A 27,883-nucleotide genomic window follows, 5' to 3' on the forward strand; every position below is an offset into this window, starting at 1 on the left:
ATGGTCCAGCGGAGGCATCAATCGGGTCTGCGAGGACGTCCTCATGAGGCCATCGTGAGACTTGAGCCTCCCTTTCCCCCAATTCACCCTCGCAGCTTTCTTTTTTTTTTTTTTTTTTTTTTTTTTTTTTTTTTTTCACCGACACGTTCAAAAAGAGACGAGGGCGATGGAGCAAGTTGGTTAGGGGAGCCCGGTCAGCTATGCCAACACACCCATGTCAGCCCAACAGCGGGACAGCCCTTTTCAGGTTGCCAGCACGCCGGGTCCATTCGTCTGCCTCGCAGGATCAGCAGGGTTCGGCCATGGGCAACATGGACGAGGTGGGGAGCTGATACTAGTACAGTACGTATGATACTAGGCAGTACTACCTAGTCTGAACTGACAGCACTTCGAACACGCAAAAAGGAGGGAGGTCTGAGGTGGCAGAGTTTGACAGGATGGAGTTGCTGTGAATGGCGCTCTGTGATGTGAGCGGGCATGAGGCCAAACCCACAATGGAGACGGGCATGCCGTTTCGAGCATATCAGGCATGGCATGAATGGAACCAAGTGTCTAAACTGTCCACAGACACTCTGTATATACTGGTACTCCCTGTGTTCGTCTAGATCTGGACTCGCATGCGTCTCGCCGTTGTTGAAGACAAAGAGTGCAGAGGGCCGATGATGGAGAGCCACGATTGGCCACCGTGATCAGCACGCCCGACACCATGTTTGCTGCGCTTGTGGGGTTGCTTTCGCGCAAAAAAGCAGAAGGTTGGGGCCTTGACGAGCGCGTTGACGGGTGAGTGAGAGGCGGATGAATGGACAACGAAACGAGGATCAGCCAGCCAAAGGACTTGACTGGCTGGCTAAGCACAGGCGGGTATCCGTGACATGGCCGGGCAAGGTCCTCTACCTGCATGGAGGCATACGGCGTGCCTCGTGTATTCCAGCAAAGTAGTATTTCATACCTGCTCCGTCACAAGCATCTGGAACGGGGTTTGCTGCGCGACAAAGTACGTACAGCACGCCCTGCGTCTACCTCAGGTCAGCATCTTATGGCTTGCACAGCAGCACTTTGATTCTTTTCCGTAATAGTCGTCCCAGCTAGATCTCCCTGCTCTCCCTTTCTCCCGTGAGAACGCATTCCCCGTGAGAACACCAAGACAAATAAGTCGCAGGCTCACGACACAATAGGCGGCCCGCTAATGCTTTCGTGCTGTTCCAAAGCCCAAAGGGGGTTTAGAGAGGCTGGGAACCCCTGGCCCCGGCTCTACTTTTCTTTTCGTTGTTCTTTTTCTTGGTTCTGCTGTCTTGACCGGGGGGGAGGTTAAAAAAAATTACCCGGAAGAAAGCGGTGTAGGAAGCGGCAGTAATCCATCCGCGGCGCCTATGTGCTTTTGTCGATGGTTGCATGCAGTAGTAGTAGCCACAAATGAGGTCGGCAGATAAAGCAGGAGAGAGAGCAGCATTGTAATCCCAAACACCAACCAAATAGCTCCAGCTTGGCCCATAAGAAGGCCTTCAGAAGGCTGAGAAGGCTGAGAAGGCCGAAAATCACAGCATCACAAACACGCTCTCTCCCAATCGCTCTCCCCCTATCGCTCTCTCCCTCAATCCATCCGCCCTTTCTTAGAAGGCAGAGCGTAGCAAGCGAACATCTTGACCGCATCAATGCTAGCCGAGCTTCGTTGTCTCTTCTCCCCCCCTTGCACCAACGCCCGCTCTCACGGCCCAGAAATCCCGTCGCAAGTCTTGGCTCTGATATCCAGATCGAGATGCCTGCAGCACGCACTTGCTTTAGTCTGTGTATCGTATGCATAACGATAGCGCCGCACGTTTTCCTTTTGCATCTCCCCTGTTCCTTGTTTTTGTGTCTCTGCTGTTTCCTACTTGTACCGCTACTAGTAGTTCCTGCAGGCCAAGTGGCCCTGTGTGTGCATTTGCGTTTGCTTGGGAGAGAACTGCAGCCGCATGCTACGCTGGCTGCGCTAGGTGGCCTCAGGGCGCCGAGAGACGCCCCGGTCGTTCTCAAACTTGCAGCATAGTGCTATTTGGGGGCCGTTTATCGGCCAGGCTTGTGCCTTCTAGCACGAGTAGCGCTCCTACTTGTATTCTTTGCACGTCTGCGAGCTTTCGAGAATACGTTTCCCCTGTCTTCCCGGCTCTGGTCAAGGGCAATTAGGCTAGAGCCGCCCATTGATCTCCACTTTGTTCTTTTGTTCTTCTCATGACTCTCTGCAGCCATTGCCTCTCCATAATGGCGGCTCATCTAGTGGAATGCTAGTACAAGAGCTCCGTAGTAGTTGGGCAGATGCCCTGGTCCAAAGCGACGTGACCGAACCGCCCCGAGCGTGCGGGGCCGGGAATCCGGAGACCGGGGCCGGGGGTCGTAGCAGGCGGTGAAGCGGAACCAGGGGTTTAGAATGGGGGTCGCTTGAAGTCGGGTCTGCAAGTCAGGCTGGCGATGAAGCCAAGGTTTGGGCAACGGATAGCAGCGGTGAGCAATGGCTCTCTTACTCTCTATCCCCATCCTGCTTCAAGACTGTTTACTGTAGGAGTATCGTATGATGGCTGGGATGAGCCAGGCTTTGCATTGACCGGATATATGCCAGCTTCCTATACTGCTGACCGGTTCTTGAGCTTTGACATTAGAGGGGCCCTCCTCAGTAGGACTGAAGTAGGTTTATCCATGTCAAGCTCAAGCCACCAGATCGATCTGCATGAACAGATGGAGGATATTGTGGGCTTGATGTGCCATTAGCATGTACCAGTACGTTGTTATGCCATATTGCCATCTCAGAAGATGCCCATTGTTATCATCTTCCGCAGCACAGAGAGAGCAGAGGCGATCATCGAAAGCGAATGCTTCAAAGCTGCTGCTGGCCATGTGACGAAGCCAAGCGTATAGCATCCTTTGGTAAATCTTTTTTTCTCAATCGACCACTCCTTACGTCTATTCGTAGACGGCACATCTATTGATGTCACAGTACGGAGCGCCTACCTATCCGTGTATGGTGTATGCATCTTGGGCTTCCTTTGCAGGCGGTCTGTCCCAGGATTGCATACTTGGCGTCCTGTAGGCGGGCCTAACGCCCATTTGGGAATATCTAGCTTCCTATTGTTTGCTTGCTTCCGTAAAGCAAACAGGGCGTATGAAAACCCGGCAGTAGTAATAGTTAACAATTGGGCATGCTTCAGGATTTGTATTTTCGAAAGAAGAGTTGTTCGACTATGGATTGCTTTGGACCAAGTTGAACATCTCCAATTGTGTCAAGGGTCTATGTAGTATCAGGCGTATATGTTTTCCGCTAGTCAGGCTCCTCTCGCTCGTAACCAATGCGATGTCGGCGTTAAAGCTCCAGTTGCAAGGGCAAGTGCTTGTTACTGTCGATGCCCTTTGGTTATAACTTGAACTTGAAAAGCTCCAATCCCGTAGTCCCCACATCAACCTTAAAGACACTACCGCCATACTTCTTACTTAGATCATCGCCCTCCTCGTCCGCGGCTGAAGTGATGACTAACTCTGTACCCACAAACTGCACACAGGTGATGTGTCTTGTCGGTAAAGTTACCTTTCCAATAATTTTACCTTGGGGGTTAATTTTGAGCACCGTGCTCTCTCCCCAAACGGCATGCCACACGTTCCCATCCACGTCAACACGGAAGCCATCAGGTTCTCCTGGTCCTTCATGCCGATACCACAGGCGTTTGTTGCTGACAGCTCCAGTCTCGGGAGAATAGTCAAATGCAAACACCTCTCGAGATGCGGAGTGAGTAAAGTACATGGTTTTATTATCTGGTGACCATCCAATCCCATTGGGAATGCGCAAGACCGTCAGGATCTCTTCTTTGGACTTGGACGAATCAAAGCGCGCAAGGAATCCTATCAAAGATGGTTAACGTCAGCATTAGATAGCTAACCACTAGAAGAGGAGCATAAAGTAGGCCAGTGAAAGGCCGCCATACCTTCTGGCTGGGGTTCTCCGTGCTCAAAGTCAGTCATGCTTCCTAGCCACAGCTTTCCATGGGGGTCTGCAGCTCCATCGTTGGAGCGTATACGCTCGTTATTTTGTTCATTAAATTGCACAAGCATTGTGTATGTCCCAGCCCGGCGGTCCAGCACAGCAACTCCATGTTTGACACCGATCAAGATACGATCCTGAGGGTCCACTCCCTCGATATCGACTGTGACGGTTGGGCGCGTATCCAGCTGAATTACCTTCAGAGAAGAGCCATCCCCGTTATCAGCGGCGGATACAGTAAGTATCTGACGCTTTTTTATGTCAACGAGGCGCACTGAGTTTGTCTCCTTCTCGAAAAATGGCCCTTCACCAAGTGCGCAGTTTAGCTCAAGCCAAGGCTTGATCACTCTCCACTCTTGTAAGCCGGGGGCTGCCATTGTTCTATTACACGGTCAGAGGAATTTGGAGCTTTGATTTTTTGAGAAGTAGTTGGAAACATACGTCCAGATACAATAGTCGGATATTATATCTGTTGCTCGAGCGATTCCGGAGTATCTCTGAGGAGCAAATGGCGGGGTAGGAGTTAATGTGGAGTTTTACGGAGAAATTCCCGGTAAGGTAGATTGGACCCCATAACGAGCAATATTGGCCAAGCTACCCGGTGGTGTTGGAATGATCAAGTCTGATGGTTGAACATGAGCCAGTCTGCTAGCTGTGTATAAAAAAACGACGTGGTAGCTACGTTTAAGACCAGCTCGATTGCTTGTGCCAAACCGTTGAACCCTTCCTCTATAGCGTGGAGAATCAGGTAAGGTGAGCCGCCCTAGGATCAAATGTTGTAGCAAGGAAAGTCTATTATAATGCCCATGGTAACATGATAAAGAATAGAGATTCCAGTTATTCGCCACATGTAAACACAAAAACGCTACTCCCTCAACAGGCTTCTCTCGTTTGTTGGCATATTCACATGTTAGGGGTGCTGTTGTGTCATCATACATGCAGCGTACAACCACCACACGCATGGCAAGCTGCCAAAAGAATTTTATCCGACATGACGAATCACATCCCCAGCGGTTACCATCAGACAAGTTTCACGTGGCCGCTGGCCAATGCGGATAAGCGCTGGCGATTATGATGTCTCAAATTGCATCTCGTTAATACAGCTTACTCCGTACTTGTAACCGCTGTACATAGGTGGTACCCAGAACCAACCGGGCTCGGTACTCGTAAACCGCTAGATGCTTGCATTTAGTAGTATCCGGGCTGGGACCTTGCCCCTGCTATGCCACATCCCGTGCAAGTATTCTGCCATGTGCATCCGATGCGGGAGTGATGAATGATCCACGTACTTGTAGGTGATATACTATACGTGCTGGTAAGAGAAAGCAGCAATGTTGCACCAGAGAAGCAGCCCATGATGCTAGTGACGGTGAGAATAGTGGTATGTCTCAGAGCCGACATGTGCGGCCCCGCCTGCGTCAATTGCACCTTTTAGTCCGGTGAAAGTAGGCTTCGCTTCGACTATGGGCAGCCATTGAGGCCCGGAAGCAGCATCATCCATCTTTCCTCCCCGACCATGCACCTGCGCTTGAGCAGGAGTAGGTAGTACGCAGCTCGAGGTCTCCTCGAGGTTGGGCATCTGCTTCTAGCCTACTGTTAACCACCCAGCGATGTGGGGGACAACAAGTCCACCGCTAGTCGGTTGCCACGTCTGGTATGCAGCAAGGCTTGTGGGGCTGAGATGCGCAGCCAACCACCACCACCGCTCACTTTCTTCTGTCAACACACTGGAGCTTCTCGTATTGTTGTCAAGTCAAAGCGACCATTCGCTCCACGTAAGGATTCTGTGATTCGGGTTGGTCGTTTGATACACGTTCCATCACATTCGATAGGACACCGTTGGGGTAGCGCCAGCCCCAGGACAGGCGACGTTCGCCATCTCCCCTAGCCCCTCGCTCTGTCGGCCGATGCTATCGGAGAACAGCCGGGCAGCCTCTCCCTTCCATACTGCGGTTTTCGTGGAAGCACCACGTCGGACTGACAGGCCCACCGCAGAATGCTGCATGAACCGGGTAGGCGGATGGAGTCAGTAGTCCACGGTAGTTTGCAGGGACCGGTTGCTGAGCTTAGTCTGCATGCAATGCATGCCATAGATACATACGTACGGAGAACTCGTCGCGTCATCTGGAAGGCCCCTTGCTCTGGCCTGCTCCATTATCCCCATCTGATGTGTCCACCCGTCTGCACACAAAGTACTGGGAGCGTTCTCACATGTACTCTGTACCATACTTGCAAAGGTTGCTGGTTAGTTCACCCATACCATGAGCATGGGTGGCATGGGCCGTGAAAGATCTTGTTTCTCTCCCCAAGGCAAGTGCTCTAGTATTGCGGTGGCAGTATGTATGTACTTCGCACGCACCCGTAATTTCTCAGCCCCAACTAGGCGCAAAAAGCAGCCCGCAAGATATAGCGCATCCAGATTAAGAAAGATGGAAGAAAAAGAAAAGAAGAAAATACGAACGGACATCTCGGTGGCGCTGCGCTACCAGACCTGATGAATGCCAGCCACCGCCTCTTTGTGACAAAGCTTACACAGCGCCAGCCCATCAGCGCAAGACTCTGTGCCCTTCAGGAGATGTTGTGCCGCTATTGTAAAATCACCAAAGAGTCGCAGCTTGGCTGAGCTAGAACTAGGGACGGGCCGAAGCAAAGAAGTTTTTAAGGGTTGAGTTGGCGTCCTATGATTTCTGCCCTCGCCGTAGCTGCGATTCGTCGAGTTTCTGGGTTGATGGTTGGTGCCTGCGCTAGAAAGCAGATAAGACAGCTCGCATGTGCATTGTACATACCCTTCATCTTAGCCGTGAATCAGCTAAGGGCTTGTGTTTAATCTCAAATCTTGCATCCCACATACGGAGTAGAGTATGCACCATTCGTTTTGGAGATCTACCATGGCAGAGCGCCATGCTGAAATTCGGCACCAGCAAGTCTCTGGCTCCAAGTTCAAATTGGGTTACTCGCCTTGGGTGACAACCACCTGAGCACTAGTGATCCAAAATTGCCAGCTGAAAAAGCGCCATGTAATGGATCAAGAGCATTCCGCACATGCCTTGTCCTTGCTAGTGTAATGCTAACGATAGTACAGAGTAGCGGCATTGGGTTGTTAGGGAGGCTCAGACGATGCCCGATCATCGTCACCACCCCTTACGGAAGAGGGGGATCCAGAAATCAGCCACTCATATCGGCGCTTCATCATGATGGTATCCTTTGTGACGGGTGACGATGCAAGCCATCGATTCGCAGAATTGTGGCAGAAGCTCCGCTTCTCTAATATCCTAGTCGACCTCATTTCTCGTCTCATTTCGTGTTAAATTGACCAGGCGGATTAGCAATGCTAGCGCTATAAAGCGCCTCGCCATGTTACTGAGCTCTACTCTGTGCATCCCTGCGAATACATACCTACATGAAGATGGAATACTGGTCCTTGTATTCTGCAAAAACAGCGTGAAAACACTGGTACGATTACCATAATGGAATGCTGTTGCTCTGTAGCGCGTTCATATTTGAAGTGGTAGCGAGACGAGAGTATGTGTGGTGTGCGTAAATTAGTGAGCTACCCAATATCTCAAGACGGCGAAAGCACTTGAGACATCAGGTGAGACTTGGCGCTGGCTGAATTAGATTGCTTGAATGAATGTGGTCAGTAAGTAGCATTGCCCACTCCACATACAGAAGCCTAGATTGGTCAGAAAAAAAAAAGCTCCCCAGGCGCAACAGTGACCAAACTTGGCCTTCATTGGTACCTACTCCGGTTTCTGAATGCGGGCTCCCGTGTCAAACTCGGCGATGGTATTTTTGCGGTAGTATAGATGCAAGTCGGCATCCAGAGTGTCTCTCTGTCTGTCGTCACAGAGTGATAGGACAAGTACGATCATAGGTAAAGACTTCTACTAAATTCATCATCCCCCAATGCGTCTTGATGCATCATGCCCCCGGAAGTTTTTTCCAGCAGTTCCGCATCTGACGGGCGAATAGGTAACCACGTCCCGCTGCAAAAACCACAGAGCCGGGTCAGGTGTAGGACAGCGTCAACACACATGTGTGCAAGCGCATGTGTGTGGCGAGGAGCGGCCGCATAACTGGCCTCAAGGGGAACGTGTCTCGGCAGGACAAGTTGGGATTTGAGCCCTTGGCCCCCGCGTCGTGACCATGGTAGGGCCCGGGAGTCAGGGACGGGCGTGGACACTAGTCGAGGCCATGCATGCGTGATGCGTGATAGACACTACTAGCCGCCCTGACGTTCTGGTTAGAGCCAATGACATGCAAAGCACCCGCAGAGACGGGGTACCGTTCTATCCAGTAAGTAATCTTGGTGATGCTTCCCTAGAATGTAGCGTGTGAGCACACTCGTAGCATATTACTACATACATCACGGCCAACGCATGCACACATATTGCTAGTACGTACCTACTCCATATCGGCTTAAGTATACCCGTAGGGGAGTGGCCGTCGTCGGTGTGAAATTAAATGACGGCATGAAATGTTTAATTAAAAAATGTCGAGATTTGTATTTGTGCACGGGGTACGAGGTGTGCAATACTTCTTCTCTCTTCTCTCCCCTCAGCTCCGTTGTGCGCCTTTGTCATTTATCTTTGTTTGCCCACCCTTGTACTTCATATCTTACTGCCACAGCAGACCGGCCATCGAACTGTATCTAGTCAAAGGTCAAAGGTCGAAGCCAGCGCAGCCCGGAGCTGCCTGTACGAGACAATATGAGAGACTTTGAGGTGCATAAGCATGAACGCATTGCTAGGAGTGCGACTGCTTGCGACGAATCTCTAACTAAAGTAGATTTACCATAATTTGCGGCGTTAGCAATGAAACACAATGGGAGAGTAGTGACTGTAAATACCATGAAGGGCTTCCTTACCCTGGATCTACGAAGTACAGTGTACTTCTAATACTACAAGCAGTACCGGCACATACAGATAAGTAGGCAAGATGGGAAAAGAGGAAAACGATACTCCGTAGATTTGAGCTCTATGACATGTCGGCTTCAAGTGAGCGCCAATTGGCAAGAGTGGTGCAGGGTATCCAAGCAACAAGGGTATAGACATGCCTGACATTAGGGCGGGCGGGGTGTTCTGGTCTGTGCAAGTGAGATCATCCCATCGAATCGTAAAGCCTTATTGCCGATAAAATTGGTGGTTGGGGTGGTTGGTCGCCTGCAACTAAGTGATGAGCCTTCAGTTGAGCGGCGATGACGAGCGAGACCCGTGTACTTCGAGCAAGCAGGCAAATCCTTCGAGACGTAACCGGGGTTGGATGTACTCCTTCGTATGTGTGTTCCAGGTCAGCCGCCATCGATTTTGATTGAGACACAAGCATTATGTATTACGTACCATCAGTGCTCAGTAGCAGCAGGTCAAGGTCCAAAGTGAGAAACTTGCATTAAAGGGAGAGCCTGAGACATGGTGGATGCTTCTTTTGTTTGGTTCCGTCAAGTTAGTTGCAGAAAGTACTTGTACCAGTATGGATGCCCGCGACGTGTCCAATGCGAGATTACATGAAAAGGGAAAGGGTTCGAACGGTATCTTATTTTTCGGAGTGTGTGATAGCCTGCCTGCACTGGGTGTTGTTGTCATGAGGCACAGACTACCTAGACAAGTGCAGATACTAAATGACAGGGTAGGGGTCGAGGCTACACCGCCGTAAGTAGAGCGGAGAGACAAGTACCGTACCGTTGACACGTCGATAGTACCAACCTCGAATTTGCTACGCTGTAGGGCTCCTTGGCCTTGTTAGCAGGGCTCGTCAGGATTGATACTCGTTCAAGTAGACACCCATCTTCCCGTGCTAGTGCGGTCGTAGCTCTCTCGGGGTACCGCTGTGCTGGTATACAAATGTTCCGCACGAAACGAGCATAGGTATGGGCTGCCTCTAGTTTTTGGGTGACCCTTGTCAAAGCCGACGAAACTCTCTAAGTTTCTTTTAGCTAGTATAGTTTGGCCACTAGCTGCCAGTAGCTTGGTGAGCTTGCTCAGATAGCAAGGGGCACAGTTAGGAATAAGGTGCTAAAGCGCTGAGTCCTAAGCATAGAGGTGTGGTAATATGTTGTTGCACTCTGTACCTGGCTCGCATAGTGATTAATTTCCAGAATGAGAAGTATTATTACCACGTGCTGCAACTTTTCGGCTTCGTCTCCTTTGCATAATATCTGCTCCCAATTTCCTCGGTTTCCCCACGGGTTGCCAGCACCGAAAACCCAGGAACTGCCCACTCCCTCCCATAATAGTCTGGGCGCCACAGACGTGGGATAGGCGAAGAGAATTGGATTGTGAACAAAAGCCACCCATGACCTCAAAACCCGACGCAGTGGAATATACGCAAGACATGCACCAAGCCATGTGGGCGAGCTCCGTATGAGTAGTAATACTGGCCGTAACTAGTCGTAAAAAGAACTAACACTCTGTGCTTAACTGAGTTGGGTCGGTTCTACCGTTCTTGACTGAGATTGTTCGAGTAGTATTATTGGATGCGGCTATGGTTGTATTTGTATAGTAGATTCGGCGCTCTTTCGCCTGCCAAAGGCCGACATACCGCTAGTTATAAGATTGGGCAGCAAGAGAATTGCAGAAAATTGCGCCTTGTTGAGAGTATAAGACAGGTGAGTAGTATATACAGCAGCTCGACGTACGGGCGTGACGCGCACACACGTTGGACTTTGGTGGCCGCCTGTAAGTAGTCGGATTCCACTGAATGTTGTCGATCCTCTCTAGTAGTACCTACTTCTTTTAGCGTATGAAGTACGGAGTACACGGTACGATATACCAACGTATTCATGAGTGTCTTGTCGTAACATCATGCCTTCTTCCATTATTCTAACCTTCGTTGATGAGGCTATGACGGCATACATAAATAATGTTCCCCTCGCCTCTTCTGAATAGCTAGAGTCGGGAGATCGTTATAACTATACCCCAGGATAGACAAGAGAAAGGTTGAATGTAGTCATAGTAGGTAATAGGAACAGCTGTACAAGTGCGACAGCAGGGGAATATTGAGCTGGTACCAGTAGTGATTATAAGCACAAGCACAAGTATGAACAAGCACCTGCTATAAGTCCTCTGCAGTCCTTCTCGTACTATACGTGCCAGCGGTGCTAGTGGTGGCAATATTGTATACTTTGTTCATTGCCTAGGGTATAACCTGAGCTCGAATAAAGCGTTTAGAGATTGAATTTGCCAAGTGTGCTTGAGCTCCCCAGCAGCTAGTGTGCCTGTAGCCTCAATGATCCTTTTGCTGCTTACGGCTGGCTGGCTTAGGTGTGTCTTTGTTCTCATTCTGGTAGTCGACACTAGAGCACGAGGTGGTATCAGAGGCCGTACCAGGGTCAATCGCCTTTTGTGATGAACAGCTCGTACATGTACTGTAGTTGCATGACAGGCATGACCGTATAATGGTGTGTGTTAACCGTATATTTCTCCATTCTACCCGCGGGCTGGCAAGGCTTCGGAATTACGCACTAACTAGGGAGCCCTAGCTGTTCTTTCTTTCCGAGCATGTGGACAATTTGGGCTCCATCATTGAGTGCCTATTCAAGGTAGACAACGATCCACTCGGGCACCCACCTTAGTAGATGGCCCACGGTAGTCTCGCATGCAACGCCGTGCCATGCTAAACTAGCGCTGTCTCTGCAAGGCTTGTTTGGCGACCGCTCAATTGGAAACTCATTGCCGCTCAAGCTAGCGCGGCCGATGCGACTTTTGCATGTATGGTCGACGTGTCTGTGGGCTCCCCAAGCCTAAGTGCCCGTAGTTCAGTCTGCATATGTGCGCACCGCCTGTTTCTACGCGACACCTCTGAGCCGGGGTGAGTGATGCTTGCTTAGTGAAGATATTGCGACTCATTGTAGAGTCGAGAAGTAACGTAGCGATGTGGTTGGTGTACGAAGTGTGGCATTATGTTGCAACCAATGGCTTGGGTATTGCTTGAGATACGGTAGGACAGCTCGACGTGTTAACTTGGAGGGCTTGGAACTCGCGCTTTGTCGTGGGGCTCTTTTACAGATTTTCTTTTCGGCTGTGGCTGACTATTAGCCCCGTCTCTGTATATTGCTTGCTCGTATGAAAGTGCTCCGTTTGCTAGCCGACTAGCCAGCCAGCCCGTCGGTGCTGACCGCCCTTCTCATTATCATGAGAGTTGGCAGCCTCCATCCCAAAGCGGGCAACGCCTATGCCAAAACAGCTAATCTGGCCCAGTTGGCATCGCCTTCTCGCCGCGTCGGCTCGATTCCGCCAGAGACCAGGCACCCGCACCTACAGGTCACAGATGCTACCTGTATGAGTGCAGGCTACAGATATGCAGGCAGGCCACTTGGCACCCCTTGTTCCTTGTCTGCCAACGTGGAAAACGTCATGTGGCAGCGCGTCATAACTCTCAAGGCGCGCTTAGGGGAGCTGACCATCGTTTGCTCTACTTCCTGGAAATCGAAATCTTAGGCCGGTGCGGACGATGGACGAAGCAGCTTCCACAGAAAAGTTGTTTGTTAGCCGTATGAGAAGTAAATTGGCTCTCCTATCATCTAGACAGACAAATAACTTTCAGAGAAAAGTTTTGCGTAGATGCTTGGGTAAGTTAGTAGACTATTAGAGTAATAGAAATAGTAATGCAGTTGTGGCCTATCCAGCCTCAGCTGTGTATATGCGGGTTTTGCGAAGAAGGATGATATAATTCTCAGGCCATAGCAAGAGCAGCCGCCGTAGCCAGGGATAATGATATGGGGTGCCGGAGTACTCCGTATATGCATGCCAATGGTATTGAGATGCATACACATAGTAATTGTAGCCCACACTGCAGTTGGCGTCTCATAGTAGAGCGTCATGTATGCATTCGCCCATGCTCACAAGCGACTGTTGTCACCGCATTGGTGGGGACGGGAAGAAGAAGAAGAGCAAGGAAGGAGGCTGCTAGGACTAGTAAGCTTGAGGGAGATGAGCGTTGCCCGGAGGTACCATCATTTGTTGTTGTAGGTTTACAAGTACCTGGTACACACAAGTCTGTGATGTGTGGCTCATCGACCTATGATCGTTGGTTGGAAGAGCTAGTCGCTGCCGGAAGGCTACCCGGCGATATTGCTGAGAAAATGAATGGAGGGCTGAACACTGGGGGCTGCGTGCCAGAGAAGACACAGCCTGGCGGCTGGTGATTTTGCACATGAACCGTGGCGCGCGCCATTCTGCTAGTCCGTCCACCTTTTTATTCCCCGTATGCCAGCTGTACAGCGTGCTTGCACCCCAGTCGAAATGTCCATTCACAATGCTGCAAAATTTTCACCAGTCACAGCTCACAAACTCGAATGGCGGCAGTGCACTCGTAAGCCCGCCTTTGTTGCAGAGCGAGGTAGCCCGGGACCTGTCATGGTTCACGATGGCAGCGAGCCAGCTAGTCATTGCGGTGATGCCAGTCAAAGGACTCTGTGCTCATATTAGCAGCATATCAATCGATGCTAGCAACTGCTGGCTAGTCCCGGTGCTAGAGCAAACCAACCTTCTGTTGCCCTGAGCCCTGTCAGTAAAAAGGGTTGCTGGAAGGTCAAAAGGGGGGAGGGGTGAACGGGTGATGGATAGTAGTGAGCGCACACCGTGGCCTACCTGGAGACTAAGACGCAACTCAGTATCCCTGCTCGCCGACTCCAACACCGTCGTGGACCCAGAACAGAGACAAAAGCTGTAATGCTACTAGCGGGCTCTTCAAAGTGGAGAGACCACGGTTGACAGCGATGGGTCGTGCTGCGGCTTTCCTGCACCTCTACCTGCTTGTACAAGTAGCTCGACTGACGTTTCGCTCTCCCTGGTCCGGCTCGGCATGGGTCGAATCACTGATGGCTCTATCCATGAAAAAATCTCCATTTACTTGTGGCGCCTCCACCCCCATGCTCGCTCAGAAACCCTGGCTGTGGGACAGACCATTGGGCTGGCGTGACCATGCGAATGCTTTCGCAGCAGTACTGGGTCTTTCTTCATCGAGACGACGACAAGGGGTCGGCGTGGCATATTTCAAGACGAAGCTGTGGGCGGCCGAACCGTCAACAGCCAATGCTTCCAGTGTGGCTTGCCATCCTTCGCCAGCCAAAAGCTCTGTTGTGAACCCTTCCATCGCTTCTTTTCTCGTCACTCAACTTCCCCCTTCTCTGCTTTATTCTTATTGTCGGTGCCACGAGTGATTCCTGATACTGTTGAAACCCCCGTCTCTCTCTCCAGGCTCCTTCCAAGTCTCCGAGGCTGTATCCGAGATAGAAGCTCCAACGTCTTTTTGATCTCTCGCCTGGGAGTTGTAGGACTTGGAGTGCATCTAATTGCCCAAAAGGCACCGATTTTCTCTTTGGGTCAGCGTGATTGTACAAAGTACAGAGTAGTGTAGTCTGCTCTGCGGTGGTACTTGCCTCACCAAGACCTCACTTTTGTTCAGGTAAGCGGTTCCTTCCCTGGCATCGTCTCTCGACTCCATGTCCCAGTCTTGGCCCTTCTGCCTTGTGCCGATTCTTTTCTTGACTCGTGGCTTCCTCTTTCCCTTCTTTCACTGTCACATCCTTGACTCACGCCCCTCATCCCTCCTTGCCTGGCCTCCCGCTCGAATCCCTCAACATGCGAGTGCCATCAAGAGGAAACTGCACGCAATCCGAGATCCGCGGGCCTGAAGACTCTTGGTTTTCTTTCGAGCGCCCGGATCCCACCAGAGCAGATTGCAGGCTTCTCGAAAGCAAGGTGTTGAGCCGTGAAATGCTCTCTCGGAGGCAGTTTGGCGTTTAATTCCCCTCTTTCCCCTCCTCTTGTGGAGGCAAGAAAACTGTGTATACCGGGCAGATTCCTGGCTGGGCCACCTGATCATCCGATATCTCATACTTGCCATAAATATCCGCCAACAGGACTTGATATTTCTTCATTGCATCGAGAAGAGCTTTCCAGTCGCCTGAGCTAACTTTGATAGCAATACGTCTGGACTCAGCTGAAATTCTAAACGAAACCCTCGTTTCAGCTGACGTTCTGGCTGCATAATAATTAGCGGACTTTTCATCCATCTCGAGTCTGGTCGAGGAGATTATTGAGCTAGATAGAAGAGCGAATTGTATCGTGGACAGTCGGCTCGACCGCCCACCGTCCGCTCCAATTCTGCAGCCGGATCTCTATCCGAATTATTTACCATCGATTATCATTGGGGCTGTTTGGGTATCAATCCCAGCCGGTCCCCAATTACACCACGGTCGCCCTGGCGAACTCTTCCGTAGACGTGCGGCAACAGGCGCTGCCTCTAGTCAAGGACAGCCCTGATCCTGCCACCGACTCCTCTGGGGCGACGACGCCAAATTCCCCCAGCACGCCAACTACTCCCTCGTGGCTCTCTAAGACCCTGTCCCGTATCAAGTCTCCCAAAATCAACAATTTGCGGTTCTTGCTTGGAAACGAAAAGAGTCGATGCACTGATCCTCGAGATCAGGAGTGCGCAGGTGATCAGGCCTCAATGTCTCAAAGGGGACCTGGCCATCGCTCGCCCTCTCGTCTCTCATCGAGATCTCCTGTCGGTAATGACCAAGTCCCCTTCTCTCAGTTCAAGTCGCAACGGTATGAATCGGTTGGAATATCCCCTGAGATCGGTCGTGCTGCTCAGCATTCAGCCAAGGCCTTTGGAGTCCATAATATTTTAAACCCTTCCGAGGCACATTCCATGGGCTCTGATGCCAGAGGAGGGCCACCTTCGCAAGCAAAGGAAACAGAGCCTGTCTACCCAGCATCTTCAACTCCTTATGGTGTTCCGCGTCCTTATTTCCCTGGCCATGCCGATTCCGGCTCCGTACCAACGACTCCAGTTACTGCAGGTGTGATGCCTACAGGCAGACATCCGATATCCGAACGAAACTCCCCATCGACAGCGTACCCTTTCCCTATAATGGATAACCCGAGGAAGATACTTAGCCCGAGGGCCCCCCGAGTCTCGAGCCTAGTTCAGACTCACTCTCCAAGAGACCTAGATCCGCGACAACCCTTAGCTCCCAGCATGCTTCCCACAAAACGACCCTATGAGCAGGACACTCCCGATGAACCCAGACATGCTCCGGGACTGCAACAGCCGTCAAGAATTGCGTCCGGCCCGCATACCCCGATGGTAACGCCACCAAGATCTCTTTCTCAGCCTTTAGCCCGCCCCTTGGATGCCCCCTATGTACAGCCGCCAACAATCCCGCCGCCAGGAGAACTTCAGAGTCGATCGCATGGATTGCATACAACTTCGCAACTGCAGCATGGAATCACCAGTGTGTCTACTAGTCGACCGCTTTCGGGAACGGGAGGAGCCCTAACGGAGGGAACATCGACATGGCCAGATATATTGCGCCGACAAGCAGGTTCGTTTGTTGGCATGGAATCCCAACAGGCTTATATGACTTTGCCTGGCAGCGATACGCCGATTCCGGTTCAAGTAGACTACTCCCAAGCATCAAAGAAAGCGGATGAAAAGAGACAACGAAATGCAAAAGCCTCGACACGTCACCGCAGAAAGAAGAAGACCTTACAGGAGGAGAACATGAAGCACCTGCAGGAACTGAAGGAAGAGAGACAGCAGATGCTGCAGCAAATAGAGGAACTCGAAAATCAGCGGGACTTTTACAGGAACGATCGCAATCGACTCAGAGATATTGTGGCCCGGACGCCAGCTGTAAGCAACCATGCAGCCGGGCCACCTAGCCCGGCACTATCGAAGAGTATCAGCTTTGTGGATAGAAGTCCCCTAATGCAGTCTCATCACATTCCCACTCCCACTCAAGGTTATCTGAGCGAAGTGTCGTCGGCAGAACGGCCCGTACCGGTTCGACGCACAGACGATCGTCCGGATTTCTCGCCTCCAATGTATGGTGCTTTGCCTGGTGGTCCGCCGCACGGCCTCCCGTCGATGCACAGCCAAGCTTATGGCGCGCCTCCGCCGAGGCCCTCGTCCGCGGCTTCTTCAACGAGCGGAGAGAGACTGCCGCCGTTACGAGTGATGGAGGGGCCGCATCCCCCCATGTCTGGATTGGTCCCCGGGCAACCTCAAGAACAAGATCTGAGAACCGGGCAGTGGAGGGCAGCTCAGCCATCCCACCTAGAGACGGGTTGGGCAACTGCACCAAGAAAGCACCAAGATAACCCCCGCTGGTAACAATATTCAGCCGTCTGCTGTGCGACTTCGAACATGGCTCTCTTCCTGATAATATATTTGTGCTAGCATCGGCAATGATGCGGCACCCCACAGACCAATCTCACCCATACTTATAATATCTTGTCACTTCCATAAGATTAATTTTCCCTCTTTGGATTTGGACACAGCATTTAGTTTTTTTTTTTTTTTTTTTTTTGGGGGGGGGGGGGGAGTTTCTGGCTTGTACCAGCGCAAATACAATCTACGTCGGGCGACCGACACTTCTGATTTTACGCATAGTAATTCGCCTTTACCATACAATTCCTTTCTCTAATTACACTCTTGATACTATCATTTTATATATTTCTGCTGTTCGGTTCACCAAGCGACCGGCCTCTATCTATGCTTGCTTAATCTGTCTGTGGACTTGGGACAGCGGAGGGCTTCCCTTCTCCTCCTCGTTCTTATGAGAATGATTTGCTCAACCACAAAAAAGTCGAAAATAAAAATAGATCGAGTTGAATGAACCAACTTTTTGATTCAACACCACATTCGTTTGTCTATCTGTTTATTTGTTATGAAATATTTGCCCTGAAGGGTGTCCACCTACGACCAGCGAAGAGATACCCCTAGTGGATCAATGCTACACATGGAAGAATGCTTTTAAACCTGGAGAATAATGAAATTGGGGGGAGCGTGGGTGACGGTATTCAATAAAGGCTATATTCAATCATTATATGCCACCATTTGCTCTTATCATATGTCCTTGAAATTTGGTATTACCTTGGTAATGAGAATCAGGCAGATATACAATGAGATTGGTGAAATTATATTTCCTGGAAATAGTGAAACACTTCTCGTACGTACTTATTGAGGCAAAGGAAAGCCAGTTAATGTAACAACATAACCACCTGGCGAATAAAGAAGAGGCTGCGTAGGAAGTTGCTAGGGATAGGATGAGCATACCTGTGCCTTAGACCTCTCACTTGGGTAACTAAAATAATGCATTGTGGTCAGGAAAAAGAAGGGGGGGGGGGGGGGGGGTTAACAAAATATGCATGGATTTAAAAGAAAAAGAAAGAAAAAAGAACCTTGTTTATTTTTACTTTGACAGCCACCTAAATAAAGTCCTATGATATCATGAAGTTCCAGCTCTGCTCGAAACATGTTAGATTTGCCGCAGTCCAGCATGGCACGTACCATATTCCACCGGAGACAACAGATCCGATCTCCGAATAGTGGGGCGATAGGCCATATTCAAGCGTACCTCGGATATAGTAGCTTCGACCTAGCTCTGGATATCTACCTATAGAGCTGGGTGAAGCATTGTATTTCATAAACTGGACAGCAGATGCGGCTTTATGTAAATGTGAAGCCCAACGTAAAGTATTTTTTTTTTGTTTGATTATGCAAAATATCACGCACCAGAGAACTATTTCAAGATGTTAGGAAGGAGATGCACGCCAGTAGCAAAGCTGATGAAGCCTGCTCCAAATGTCGTGTATCGACTGAGCTACACTCGGCAGTTTGGTCATTCTCAACGGCTGTCATCGCCCCATCTCGAGACTGAACTATCCGCACCAAATGGGACAAGATGGACACAGCCATTGGGCTTGTTTATTAACAACCAATTCAGCGAAAGTATTAGAGGAGATAAAATTGCCACGACCAACCCATAGTGTGTATTGCCGCCTGCTATACTCTTCCTAGATGTGGATGAATGCATTTGCGGGCCATGATTCGGTTACTGACTCTTTTCAATCCGGCGCAGCACGGAACAGGAGATTTGCTCTGTATTCGCAGCTGGGGAGCCCGATGTAGACAGAGCAGTTCAAGCTGCTCGAGAAGCACTTAAGCAACCTTCATGGAGACTACTATCTGGTACTGAGCGGGGCTGCTTGATGAACCGGTTGGCAGACTTAGTAGACGAGCATAGCGAAACACTTGCTGCCGTCGAGACGCTTAATAATGGCAAGCCGCTATCCACATCACGAAGCTACGATGTGCCGCAGTTCTCCGAGGTGCTCCGCTATTATGCCGGATGGGCAGATAAAAACCAAGGCTCGGTGATTGATATTGGAACAAAAAAGATGGCCTACACAGTTAAGCACCCTGTCGGCGTATGCGGCCAGATCATCCCCTGGAATTATCCCCTTGACACGGCAGCGTGGAAACTTGGCCCTGCCCTATCGTGCGGAAACACGGTAGTGCTCAAACTGGCTGAGCAGACACCACTGTCCATGCTTTACATGGCGAAACTCATACGCGAAGCGGGCTTCCCCCCGGGAGTTATCAACATCATCAGCGGACGCGGCGGAGAGGCTGGTTCTGCTCTGGCACGTCACCCAGAAGTGGATAAAATCTCCTTTACCGGCAGCACAGCGACGGGCAAAGAAGTGATGCGTATGGCAGCTGGCACACTAAAGGCAGTCACTCTCGAGACGGGAGGCAAGTCACCGCTGATTGTGTTTGACGACGCGAATCTGGAGCAGGCTGTGAGATGGGCGCACGAGGGAGTCATGGCCAACCAAGGGCAGATGTGCACGGCAACGTCACGGTTGTTGGTGCAAGATGGAATCTACGATAGTTTTGTGGAGAGATTCAAGGCTTTCACAGAGAAGACCTCGGTCCTGGGAGACCCATTTGACCCCAAGACGTATCAGGGGCCCCAGATCAGCAAAGCACACGCAGAACACATCTTGTCATACATATCATCGGCACAAAGCGCCGGTACTGAAGTTTTCCATCCCCGTGGGAAATTGCCTTCAAAGGGCTTCTTCGTCCCGCCGACGGTCCTTACAAACGTCGACACCAGCACAGCGGCTTTTCAGGAAGAGATCTTCGGCCCAGTTGCAGCCATTGCGCGGTTCAAGAGCGAGGCAGAAGCTATAGAAGTCTCCAACGCGAGTCGGTATGGGCTTGCGGGTGCGGTTTTCACGAAAGACCTGGGGAGAGCACATCGCGTGGCCCGGGATCTGGAAGCTGGGATGGTGTGGGTGAATAGCAGCAATGATTCCGATACAAGGGTTCCCTTTGGAGGGGTCAAGGAGAGTGGATTTGGCAGAGAGCTTGGTGAAGATGGATTGAAGGGATATTATACTGTTAAAGCGGTGCTTGTGAACCTGACGGATGAGTGAGTTGATGCCAGCCACCTACCTAGGCAGGCATCGACACACGAGCGCCATCTTATCCACAGCTTTTTTGAAATGGTATAAGTGGAAACACTTTTAGATTTACAGAGAAATGTGGCCGATGGAAAAAGCCATCACCTACCTATGTTATCATCGTTTAGGAGAGCATGTAGTTGATTTTCATGCGGCTGCTAACAACAACTGGGGGTGGAGGTACCGAGTTACAAAGGCGCATGGCGCTAAACCATCCCTGTCAGCTACAGCTCCCAGCTATCCTCCCCCGCCAAATCTCGCCAAGCTCCCGCCATTCGACTATCTGGCCACAAACCGCAGCCTCGTGCATTCGTCGCTGGAATCATCTCGATGGCTTCCTGAACCCGAACGCGCCCAATTACAAATCAAAGGCCGCTCGCTACCTCTTTTGTCCAGCTCGTATTGCATTCTTTCCTTTCTTTTGGACTTGGCGAAAGGAAGCGAATAAACAATTCACACAATCGCGAGACCTAATCCTGACATCATCGATCACCATGGCGCTGCCATTCCCACAAGCCAACATAAAGCTCGACTATCCGCTGTACGCAGTCAGCTTTGATCCTCAAGATGCGAATCGTTTAGTTGTCGGTGGAGGCGGCGGCGCTGGGCGCTCTGGCGTGGCCAACAAGATTGTGCGTGACTCTCTGTGGTGCCTTGAGCAGTTGTTTGTCCACCCCGAATACTAACCACCCTTCGCCATACAGTCTGTTGTTGAGACCGTTGACCAGGGCGAGCTACGAGTATCTGGAGACATAGCTCTTTCCCGCGATGAAGACTCCGTAATGTCGCTCGCCGTTGCCGAGAGCGCCAACGACAAGCCGTCCTATGTCTACGCCGGCATCAACTCAAGCCCCAAAGAGATGTCCAAGGGCAAGAATAACCATCTCCGAACGTTTTCCGTCGAGCAAACCAAGTCGCGAGCCGCCGGTGCTGAGAACCCCGATGTACAGGTCGCAGAGGTGTCTCGAAGCGCCTTCTTCACGAACCCGGATGCCGACACTTACCAACCCGTACTGCGCATCTCTGGATCCATTGGCGCCGCCGCCACACGCATGTGCAAGGAGCCTCAGCTGGCCATCTTTGACGCCTCGGGGCCGAAACCCAAATCCAAGGGTGTCTTGGGGCTGGACAAGGATGCGGAGGACCTGGACATCATCCAGTGCGAAGATGGAGAGTACTTGCTTGCGTACTGCCACAAGTACGAGCTGTACCTGGTCAAAATCGGCAAGAAGAACAGCGATCCAGAGCTCATTTTCACAATGACAGATGACCATGGTGAGCTGGCTGCGTTCCGCTCGATTCGATTTGTGACACCCAGCTTTATCCTTGCCGCTGCCAATCTACCAAAGTCAAGCGGTGTCATCCTCCAGGGCTTCCGATTGCCCACCCCAGGCCACGACAAGGCGCGGATATCTGCGACAGTGCGTATCCCGAAGAATATCTCTGCAACGGCCCTCGCTATCGCAAACGCATCGCCTCCTTCGTCTCCATCGACTCCCGTGGGCAATACACAGTTTGTCATTGCGGTGGCTGGCAATGACTCCTCCATTTATTTTTATAGCATGGATCACAAGGCTCTTGCCTCTATAGAGCTTCTTTCCAACTTGAACCCACTCTACACTTTGAAAGACGCTCACAAAGGTGATAATATCACCGGCCTGGCGTTTTCGAATTTCATCCCTCCCAAACAACACCTCACTCAGCAGTTCCTCAAGCTGGCTAGTATTACTCTTCAGAGTGGCGTGACTGTTCATAGCATCGCTTTGAGGCGACATATTGACGTACTCCCTGGAAAGCCGATCGATGAGACGGCAGCCCGATATGTCACTGCCCTACGTGCCAAGGCGCCTTCTAGACGACCAGTCGTCATCACGCTTTCTATCATTATCCTCATCATGGCCGTTATTGGACAGGGTATCATGGAAATGTATGGCATGAGCAAGCCCATCATCAATGCGCAAAAGTTCCTCCCGTCTTGGCATGGCACCTTGCGCGATCCGACTCACCCACCAGCTGCTTTCAACAAGGACTTTCTCATCTCAAGGCTAGCTGGCAGTGACATTAACACTGCGGAGACTCTCGTTATGTGGGAGGCGGACCATCCTGCTCTGGATGCTGAAGATAGCCCTGGCGGTAAGAAGCTCTCCTTGGATGTCCACGATGAAGAGGTTCACGGCCCCGCCAAGACTTGGGACGAACTACCTGCTGCGCAGAAGAATGCCTGGAAGCAGAGGCTGCAGAAGGCAGGTGCATGGACGCAGAATATGGGCGAGAGCGTGTTCAGGGGCATCCTGTTTGGTGAGCTTGCAGGTGCTGTTGGCCATGCTGTGGCGGAAGGGCTGGCTTAAAGGGCCTTTTTTTTTTTTGCCCTGCGTCTATCCCCCTATTTTGTTCCCTCCCATTGTAACGATATTTTAATGCGGTGGTTAATATCTGGCTTTATGAATGCAGCAGCTGGGAGAAAATTAATTAATTGCTACGCACATCTATTTCTAAGCTAAACTTGGAGGATCTGGGCAGACGAAGTTCCGGACCCCTTATTACATTTAGTCTCAAAACAATAGGTCTATAGTGAAGCTGTTAACTGTACATGGACAATCAATCTTGTTTTCAAAGTTCATCTAGACTTATATCCACGTCGCGCCGCAGTTACCAGGGATATACTTGGCTATATCCATCGCCAACGTCATCTTGATTTCCGGACAGTATTTCCACATGTGTTCCCTCAGCTCTGGCGATCCCCAAATAGGACTATGAAGAAAAGAACCGCTACCACCAATGTGGTATCCCATTGGCTCGTAAAATCCTATTCTCCAGTCATCTACTCCCGACATATACTCGCCATCGCCGACATGGTCAAGGTTGGAGCTACTTGAATTATTCATAGAGTGCTCTGGCTGCCCGCCGTGCATTTCCCCAGAAAACGTCAGTGACACGGATCCATTAGCCACTTTACCGTTGGGATGATGGGCAAGACGTTCGGATAGCCAAACATCTTCGGGTTGCGAGCCGTTGGCACGTCGCTGGTTGCGCAGGATGTCGATGATGCGGCTCACACGCCGCAGCGACAAGCCTCCATTTCCACCCCATTGCCCTCCAGGGTTCCATGGCGCTCCAACCCAGTCATATTCCAAAAACTCGTTGAGGTTCAGCCTACTACTCGCACAGAACATGGAGTCTGTTTGGAAAACCAGCAGCCACTCTGCCGGTTGAAGCACAACCTCGTACAGCCATAGCGTGGTGAGAAACTGGCTAATTTCTTCTTGTCCGTTTGTGCTCATGTTTTCGGGGATGTATGTGAGATCGAGCTTCCCGGAGGCAACTTGGTGCCGGATGGCGGCAGAGCGGTTGATCGAAGCCACTGAAAGGGGAGATCCCATGAAGCGGAACTGCCAGTCGGGCGGTACGACGGATATAAAGTGTAGCAGGATCGGCGCGAGAATGGCACTGGGGCGGTTTTCGATAAGGAGGGCGACTTTGGAGGCGTTGTATGGATGGATGCGCGGCCTGTCTGGGTATTCGAAGCTGATGCGTGGAACGTAAATTGAAATTTTGGAGTTGGAGGCGAGGTATGTGAATGATGGGAGGAAGAGACTGTATGCAGTTAGAGGGCTGGGTGGGCAAGGTATGTGAGAGGCATTGCAAGTGTAAACCAACACGATGGCTATCCATAACATCACGAACAGTCGTCGTCTCGAGTTGCAAAGAAATGCCATGACCCTATTTCGGAGAAACTGGACATAACGATGGGCGGGCATCCCGTTGAACTCGTTCGCTGAATGTTGCTATAGACTAATCGGCGGTGAGGCATCGCATTGAGCTTGTGTGCAACGTCATTTTTTTTCTTTGTAATGTCCCTTCAGCAGGTTGTTCATGGTTGCTCCAAATCTTGGGTCACCTCGGAGTCGGTCAGGAGGCGGCATGTTGAAGTACGTACCTCGATCCTTCCCGGCACGGGTGCTTGCAGAAACTCTATCTTCACCGCCTTGATCAGATGATGGATGATTTTTGGTTTATGGCAGCGATCTGGATAAGTTATAGTTGCTGAAGCGCTTCAACTTGGCTCTCTTAGTTGATTTTGAATGCTGCAATTGTGGAAAAGGAGCTGGTACGACTGTATCAGCAGCCAACCATCACCGCCACCATGTCTGGATTCAACAGTTCAGGGGTTCTCTCCACCTCCCCTATTCGGATCCTCTTCCCAATCCTCTTGGTCTTTATGTGTGTTCAATAAGAGTCTCAAGATTCGAATCCAGTGCTCAATCGACGCTCAGCTGCTAAAAACATCGGCCTCTAGGTGGTATCTCGGTCGTTTGCACTCTCAATATGAGCCCGTCATCACATCCAAGTTCTCCTCCAGGCTTGAGGAAACACGAAAATTGATTCCCAACGTCAAATTAGACTGGCCAACTCCACCCACCAAAGATCCTCGAGCCGCTTACAACTCGTCTAAGCTTGCTCTTCTCATCGAAGCCAGGCCAATACCTCACCTTTCCCCTCTGATACTACACATGATAACGGTGGTGCCACCTGACTGGCGATTCCTCTTTATCGGCTCGCGCGAGAGTATTCACAGCGTCAGTCAAGCCTACTCGATCAAGCACCAGCAGGTCATTGGTAAGCTGGATTTGATGCAACTTCCTTCTCCATGGAGTGCCGCCAGTAAAGAGGATGTTTTCAGGCTGCTTACCGATTCGAGATTTTATGATGAGTTCCTGCCAGGCGTAGAGTGGGTCTTGAAATATGAGCATGACAGCATTCTATGTGCAAACTCGGAGACAAGTTTGAATGACTGCCTTGACTGGGATTGGGCTGGTGTGTCGCGGTAGGTCCCTGCCTCTATCATGTAAAAGCAGAATTCATTTTTTTTTGACGCAATATGCACGTGTAGCATCGATGACGACAGTTTCTCTGGCAATGGGGGCGCCTCTCTCCGTAGAGTATCTGTGATCAAGCGAATTCTCAGCTTCCAGGCACGTTTCAACGATTCAGAACCTGAAGATGAGTGGTTCAGAAAACGTCTATGGGCGTTGCCAGGAGCTAAAGTCGCATCCAAGCTAGATGGTGCCATTGCCGTTGAAGGTGTCTACGTGGAGAGACCCATGGGCTATCACGTTCGTGAGGGCGGGGGAAACTTGAACGAAGAGATATGGGGGGACGCAGCTCGCCGAAGGGAAATACTCGAATACTGCCCAGAGCTAAGGATGATTATGGATATGAAGCTAGAGCGGGAGAGATGCCCGGATGATAATGGCAATGGGGATAGAAAACTCTCTGATGTTGAGGTAATAACCACAGTTCGGGAGGGAAATGGAGACGCCAAGACAATGCCGAATGATATCGAGGTTATAGCGCGGCCACCACAACCTCCTCCTTTGCCACAGCCTTGGAGGGCTTCTATAACCACAGTAGCGGCTTCAATCACTACAGTAGGAGCTTCTGTCACCACGGTTGGAGGCCCTCTTCGTACTGGTATAGATTAGAGGCGGGGAGATTACCATGTGTTCATATACGCAGCTGATGAGCGGTTTCAGAGCAAATTAGTTCAAGCACGAATCTCATTGAATTGATGGCCCGAGTGTGAATTGCATCCTATGGTAGATCATAGAGACCAACTCGATCTCCCCAGATATGATGATTCAGGTAACTTGGGGTGGGTGGAGGTAACTCTACTATAAAAATATAAAGTCGTATTGTATTTCATCAATCTGCATGAGTATATACTGTAATTGAATGACTATCCCCGTAAAACAAACAAAGCAAATCTTCATGTATAGCTGTAATGCAATTTTAGCTCATCGTGGTTTGGCAAAAATTCGTATTGGTGGTTTATCCCTCGCCTAAAAAAGAAAAGAAAAAGAGAAAAGAAAAAAAATAGACTGTCCGCCATTTCAATCGTTCTCCAAATAAATTGTCGATCTCATGTCAACTCGGAGATGTCGTCCCTCTAAGCTGACGCTCAATTTTGCACGTGTTGCGATGATGATTTTGCAGTTTATCTGCCCTCTTGAAGGGGATCTTGAATTTCTTGCACTGTGGGTGAGGACAGGGATAATTTCCCGGTTCATGTGCCTCCCTCCTGTGGCGTGCATAGCTATCAGATCTCGAGTTGGTGAAATCTTGTTGGCAGGTAGGGCATATTAATGGCCGGCTCCTGAGGATGGATTTGCTTCTTAGGGACAGTTTGATAGATGAAGATTTATCTCCAATCTTGGCTTAGGCTGGCTTACCTTTGTTCATCTGATGAGGTAGCATTATCGGAGGAGTGTCTTCCAGATTCCATGATTGGCTGAGGTTGATTGTTGGTCACATGTGGTAGCTGAGGAGGCTGTATAGAAGAGAAGCCCAAACTAGGCTCATCCGTATCATGACTCCCGCCAGTTGTGTTCTCGTAGACATCTGGTAAAATCGCCGTTGATGTATTGGTGGCACTTGGGACTGCAGTGGCGGTAGATAGAGATGGATCTATCCAAGTACCCGACGAGATAGTATGTGTAGATTGACGCAGGTAATCTACTCGTGGTTAGCAGCTCGTCGGCGAAACACCTTTAGCAGTTCTTACCTTGAAGAAGAAAATTCCTCTCTTCTCTATCATTGAATGAGGATGGCTCAGCTCTTAGGTTTTGAACAAACATGTTATGGCAGTAGTCCGAATGTTGTTGAGTAGCATTGTCAAGGAGCAGCGGATACAAACAATCTGGACAAATGCCGACATACTCCCCCTGAGTAGAAAACTCGGCGTCCAACGATTGCTCCCTGGGCGACTCCTTCTGCAGTTCATCCGAAGATCCGAAGCTCGCGGCAGCAGCATCGCTAAACCTGACGGGACGTGTCTCGCTGGCGAATTCATCGGGCAAAGAGCTGCCTGTATTATCTGCGGGGATGGTAGGAAATGCCTCCTCATTGTCCATTACTCTCTAGTAGATTTTGGCCAATTCACAGGGTTTGCAAAGAAGGGGGACTTGAAGGTGAGGCTCAGATGTTGCGGGTATATAGCAGCGCATGCTACTTTATATGCTTCTATCGCTGTAAGGATACAAGAAGAAACAGGTCCGGAAAAAAAAAGGACATTATAATGCACATAAAATCATGATGAGGTATTGCTCGCTCGCTTGAAGAAACAAAATTCAGAATATGAAAAAAAAAAACGACTGAGCTTGTGGTGTTGAAGCAAAGAGTGGTAGCCACGCCGATTCTAGATCCAGAGGATTTGACCTGGGGACGAGTCTGGGGTGGAAGCCAATGCAGGGTGGAGGGGCAATCTGTCGGGGTGGAGGAGCCGGTCGGTGCATCATGCATGCACCGCAGCATCAAGGAATACATCGCTGGCTGCGTGTTGATGGGCGGCTGGGCTGGTACCTGGATGATGACGTAGAATTGCACGAGGACCAGATATCGGACGGACTGAATACAGATGGAAGCGAACGTGCTGAGAAGAAACTTGCACTATAAAAGGTGCTGCTATATGCTTTCGCTTTGCTGGGTTTCTTCTTGTTGCGCGGCTCCTTCATTTCATCGCCAGCTTCAGGGGCTTTGCGGCTGAAGGATATAGAGTCAACATCATTTAGACCAATAGATGCCGGCGGATAGTACCTCGCGGCACAGATCCCTA

At 50.5% G+C, this 27,883-nt stretch overlaps 8 protein-coding genes across 8 annotated transcripts; 5 read left to right on the top strand and 3 right to left on the bottom strand.

Moving 5' to 3' along the window:
- On the top strand, positions 1–332 carry TrAFT101_004278 (uncharacterized protein; the record flags this gene model as incomplete). The annotated part of the gene is made up of 2 exons (XM_066127116.1): positions 1–54; positions 222–332. The coding sequence occupies 2 exons, from the start codon at positions 1–3 to the stop codon at positions 330–332; spliced, it is 165 nt and encodes a 54-aa protein (XP_065983225.1).
- Positions 333–3,164: 2,832 nt separating this feature from the next.
- Positions 3,165–4,832, bottom strand: TrAFT101_004279 (uncharacterized protein). The gene is made up of 2 exons (XM_024907233.2): positions 3,948–4,832; positions 3,165–3,864 (listed from the first exon to the last, which is right to left on the bottom strand). The coding sequence occupies exons 1-2, from the start codon at positions 4,378–4,380 to the stop codon at positions 3,383–3,385; spliced, it is 915 nt and encodes a 304-aa protein (XP_024765932.1). The 5' UTR covers positions 4,381–4,832; the 3' UTR covers positions 3,165–3,382.
- Positions 4,833–13,831: 8,999 nt separating this feature from the next.
- Positions 13,832–17,296, top strand: TrAFT101_004280 (uncharacterized protein). Its single transcript, XM_066127117.1, has 2 exons — positions 13,832–14,407; positions 14,927–17,296. The coding sequence occupies exon 2, from the start codon at positions 15,458–15,460 to the stop codon at positions 17,126–17,128; it is 1,671 nt and encodes a 556-aa protein (XP_065983226.1). The 5' UTR covers positions 13,832–14,407; positions 14,927–15,457; the 3' UTR covers positions 17,129–17,296.
- Positions 17,297–18,549: 1,253 nt separating this feature from the next.
- TrAFT101_004281 (uncharacterized protein) lies at positions 18,550–20,244 on the top strand (the record flags this gene model as incomplete). The annotated part of the gene is made up of 2 exons (XM_024898920.2): positions 18,550–18,785; positions 18,879–20,244. The coding sequence occupies 2 exons, from the start codon at positions 18,550–18,552 to the stop codon at positions 20,242–20,244; spliced, it is 1,602 nt and encodes a 533-aa protein (XP_024765928.2).
- A 521-nt stretch (positions 20,245–20,765) lies between these two features.
- On the top strand, positions 20,766–22,619 carry TrAFT101_004282 (uncharacterized protein; the record flags this gene model as incomplete). Its single annotated transcript, XM_024898873.2, has 2 exons — positions 20,766–20,903; positions 20,976–22,619. The coding sequence occupies 2 exons, from the start codon at positions 20,766–20,768 to the stop codon at positions 22,617–22,619; spliced, it is 1,782 nt and encodes a 593-aa protein (XP_024765927.1).
- An 18-nt stretch (positions 22,620–22,637) lies between these two features.
- Positions 22,638–25,934, top strand: TrAFT101_004284 (uncharacterized protein). The gene is made up of 2 exons (XM_066127118.1): positions 22,638–25,096; positions 25,163–25,934. The coding sequence occupies exons 1-2, from the start codon at positions 24,354–24,356 to the stop codon at positions 25,752–25,754; spliced, it is 1,335 nt and encodes a 444-aa protein (XP_065983227.1). The 5' UTR covers positions 22,638–24,353; the 3' UTR covers positions 25,755–25,934.
- Positions 22,749–24,163, bottom strand: TrAFT101_004283 (uncharacterized protein). The gene is made up of 2 exons (XM_024902980.2): positions 23,929–24,163; positions 22,749–23,865 (listed from the first exon to the last, which is right to left on the bottom strand). Exons 1-2 carry the CDS (start codon positions 24,027–24,029, stop codon positions 22,899–22,901), a joined length of 1,068 nt encoding a protein of 355 aa, XP_024765926.2. The 5' UTR covers positions 24,030–24,163; the 3' UTR covers positions 22,749–22,898.
- Positions 25,935–25,970: 36 nt separating the features above from the next.
- On the bottom strand, positions 25,971–27,422 carry TrAFT101_004285 (uncharacterized protein). The gene is made up of 2 exons (XM_066127119.1): positions 26,834–27,422; positions 25,971–26,784 (listed from the first exon to the last, which is right to left on the bottom strand). Exons 1-2 carry the CDS (start codon positions 27,180–27,182, stop codon positions 26,498–26,500), a joined length of 636 nt encoding a protein of 211 aa, XP_065983228.1. The 5' UTR covers positions 27,183–27,422; the 3' UTR covers positions 25,971–26,497.
- Between the last annotated feature and the right edge of the window lie 461 nt (positions 27,423–27,883).

Source organism: Trichoderma asperellum, chromosome 2, assembly GCF_020647865.1.
Source record: "Trichoderma asperellum chromosome 2, complete sequence".
In the NCBI taxonomy this organism is placed as follows: Eukaryota; Fungi; Ascomycota; class Sordariomycetes; order Hypocreales; family Hypocreaceae; genus Trichoderma; species Trichoderma asperellum.

Excerpts from the sequence above, each read along its gene's own strand:
- TrAFT101_004283 (XM_024902980.2), bottom strand. The coding sequence starts at position 24,029 with ATGCCCGCCCATCGTTATGTCCAGTTTCTCCGAAATAGGGTCATGGCA. Across the intron at positions 23,866-23,928 it reads ATGTTATGGATAGCCATCGT|TCTCTTCCTCCCATCATTCA; the intron begins GTTGGTTTACAC and ends AACTGCATACAG.
- TrAFT101_004285 (XM_066127119.1), bottom strand. The coding sequence starts at position 27,182 with ATGGACAATGAGGAGGCATTTCCTACCATCCCCGCAGATAATACAGGC. Across the intron at positions 26,785-26,833 it reads GAGGAATTTTCTTCTTCAAG|ATTACCTGCGTCAATCTACA; the intron begins GTAAGAACTGCT and ends AACCACGAGTAG.
- TrAFT101_004279 (XM_024907233.2), bottom strand. The coding sequence starts at position 4,380 with ATGGCAGCCCCCGGCTTACAAGAGTGGAGAGTGATCAAGCCTTGGCTT. Across the intron at positions 3,865-3,947 it reads CGGAGAACCCCAGCCAGAAG|GATTCCTTGCGCGCTTTGAT; the intron begins GTATGGCGGCCT and ends CATCTTTGATAG.
- TrAFT101_004284 (XM_066127118.1), top strand. The coding sequence starts at position 24,354 with ATGCTGCAATTGTGGAAAAGGAGCTGGTACGACTGTATCAGCAGCCAA. Across the intron at positions 25,097-25,162 it reads GATTGGGCTGGTGTGTCGCG|CATCGATGACGACAGTTTCT; the intron begins GTAGGTCCCTGC and ends ATGCACGTGTAG.
- TrAFT101_004280 (XM_066127117.1), top strand. The coding sequence starts at position 15,458 with ATGTCTCAAAGGGGACCTGGCCATCGCTCGCCCTCTCGTCTCTCATCG.